The following is a 392-nucleotide window of genomic DNA, read 5'->3' as shown; positions in this document are numbered from 1 at the left end:
AATCTTACCACTCTAATGCAAGTCCGCTCCCAATCAGGCCGTACTCCAGTTCCGGGTTTTTGCTGCCGCTGCCTACAGCGGGCTCGGTCTCCGTGGCAGAGCGCGGCGGCCGGGTTTGTTTGCCACGCCCGCCCGCCCCCGCAGGGAGGGAGGGAGGCTCCGGCTCCGGCCGGTGATCCAGCGCCGGGTTTCTCGCGCTGCCGGCTGGGGAAGTTGCCGAAGTTGGGCCGCGAGCGGCGCGTCCTTCCTGCGCTCCGGCCGGTGCATGATGGAAGCAGCATGGCCGCCCACCTCTCCCTGACACAGGTACCTCCCGCGCTCTCTGCTCCTCCTGCCGCCCGCCGAGGCCCGCGGCGGCGCTGGGACCCGAGCGGGCTCCGCGCCGCCGCCGC

At 71.9% G+C, this 392-nt stretch overlaps 1 protein-coding gene across 2 annotated transcripts in view; it reads left to right on the top strand.

Moving 5' to 3' along the window:
- Nucleotides 1–209: 209 nt before the first annotated feature.
- EPS15 (epidermal growth factor receptor pathway substrate 15) overlaps nucleotides 210–392 on the top strand; it is a 45,329-nt gene continuing 45,146 nt past the window's right edge. For both annotated transcript variants that reach the window (XM_026034059.1, XM_026034065.1), the window contains exon 1: nucleotides 210–306. In XM_026034059.1, the coding sequence (XP_025889844.1) occupies nucleotides 280–306 (27 nt within the window). In that variant the 5' untranslated portion in view covers nucleotides 210–279. The remainder of the gene's footprint in view (nucleotides 307–392) is intronic.

This window comes from Nothoprocta perdicaria, unplaced genomic scaffold, assembly GCF_003342845.1.
Source record: "Nothoprocta perdicaria isolate Ctin4 unplaced genomic scaffold, notPer1 scaffold_0, whole genome shotgun sequence".
Lineage (NCBI taxonomy): Eukaryota > Metazoa > Chordata > Aves > Tinamiformes > Tinamidae > Nothoprocta > Nothoprocta perdicaria.
Note: the sequence above shows the minus strand (reverse complement) of the source record. Positions and strands in the feature narration are given on the sequence as shown.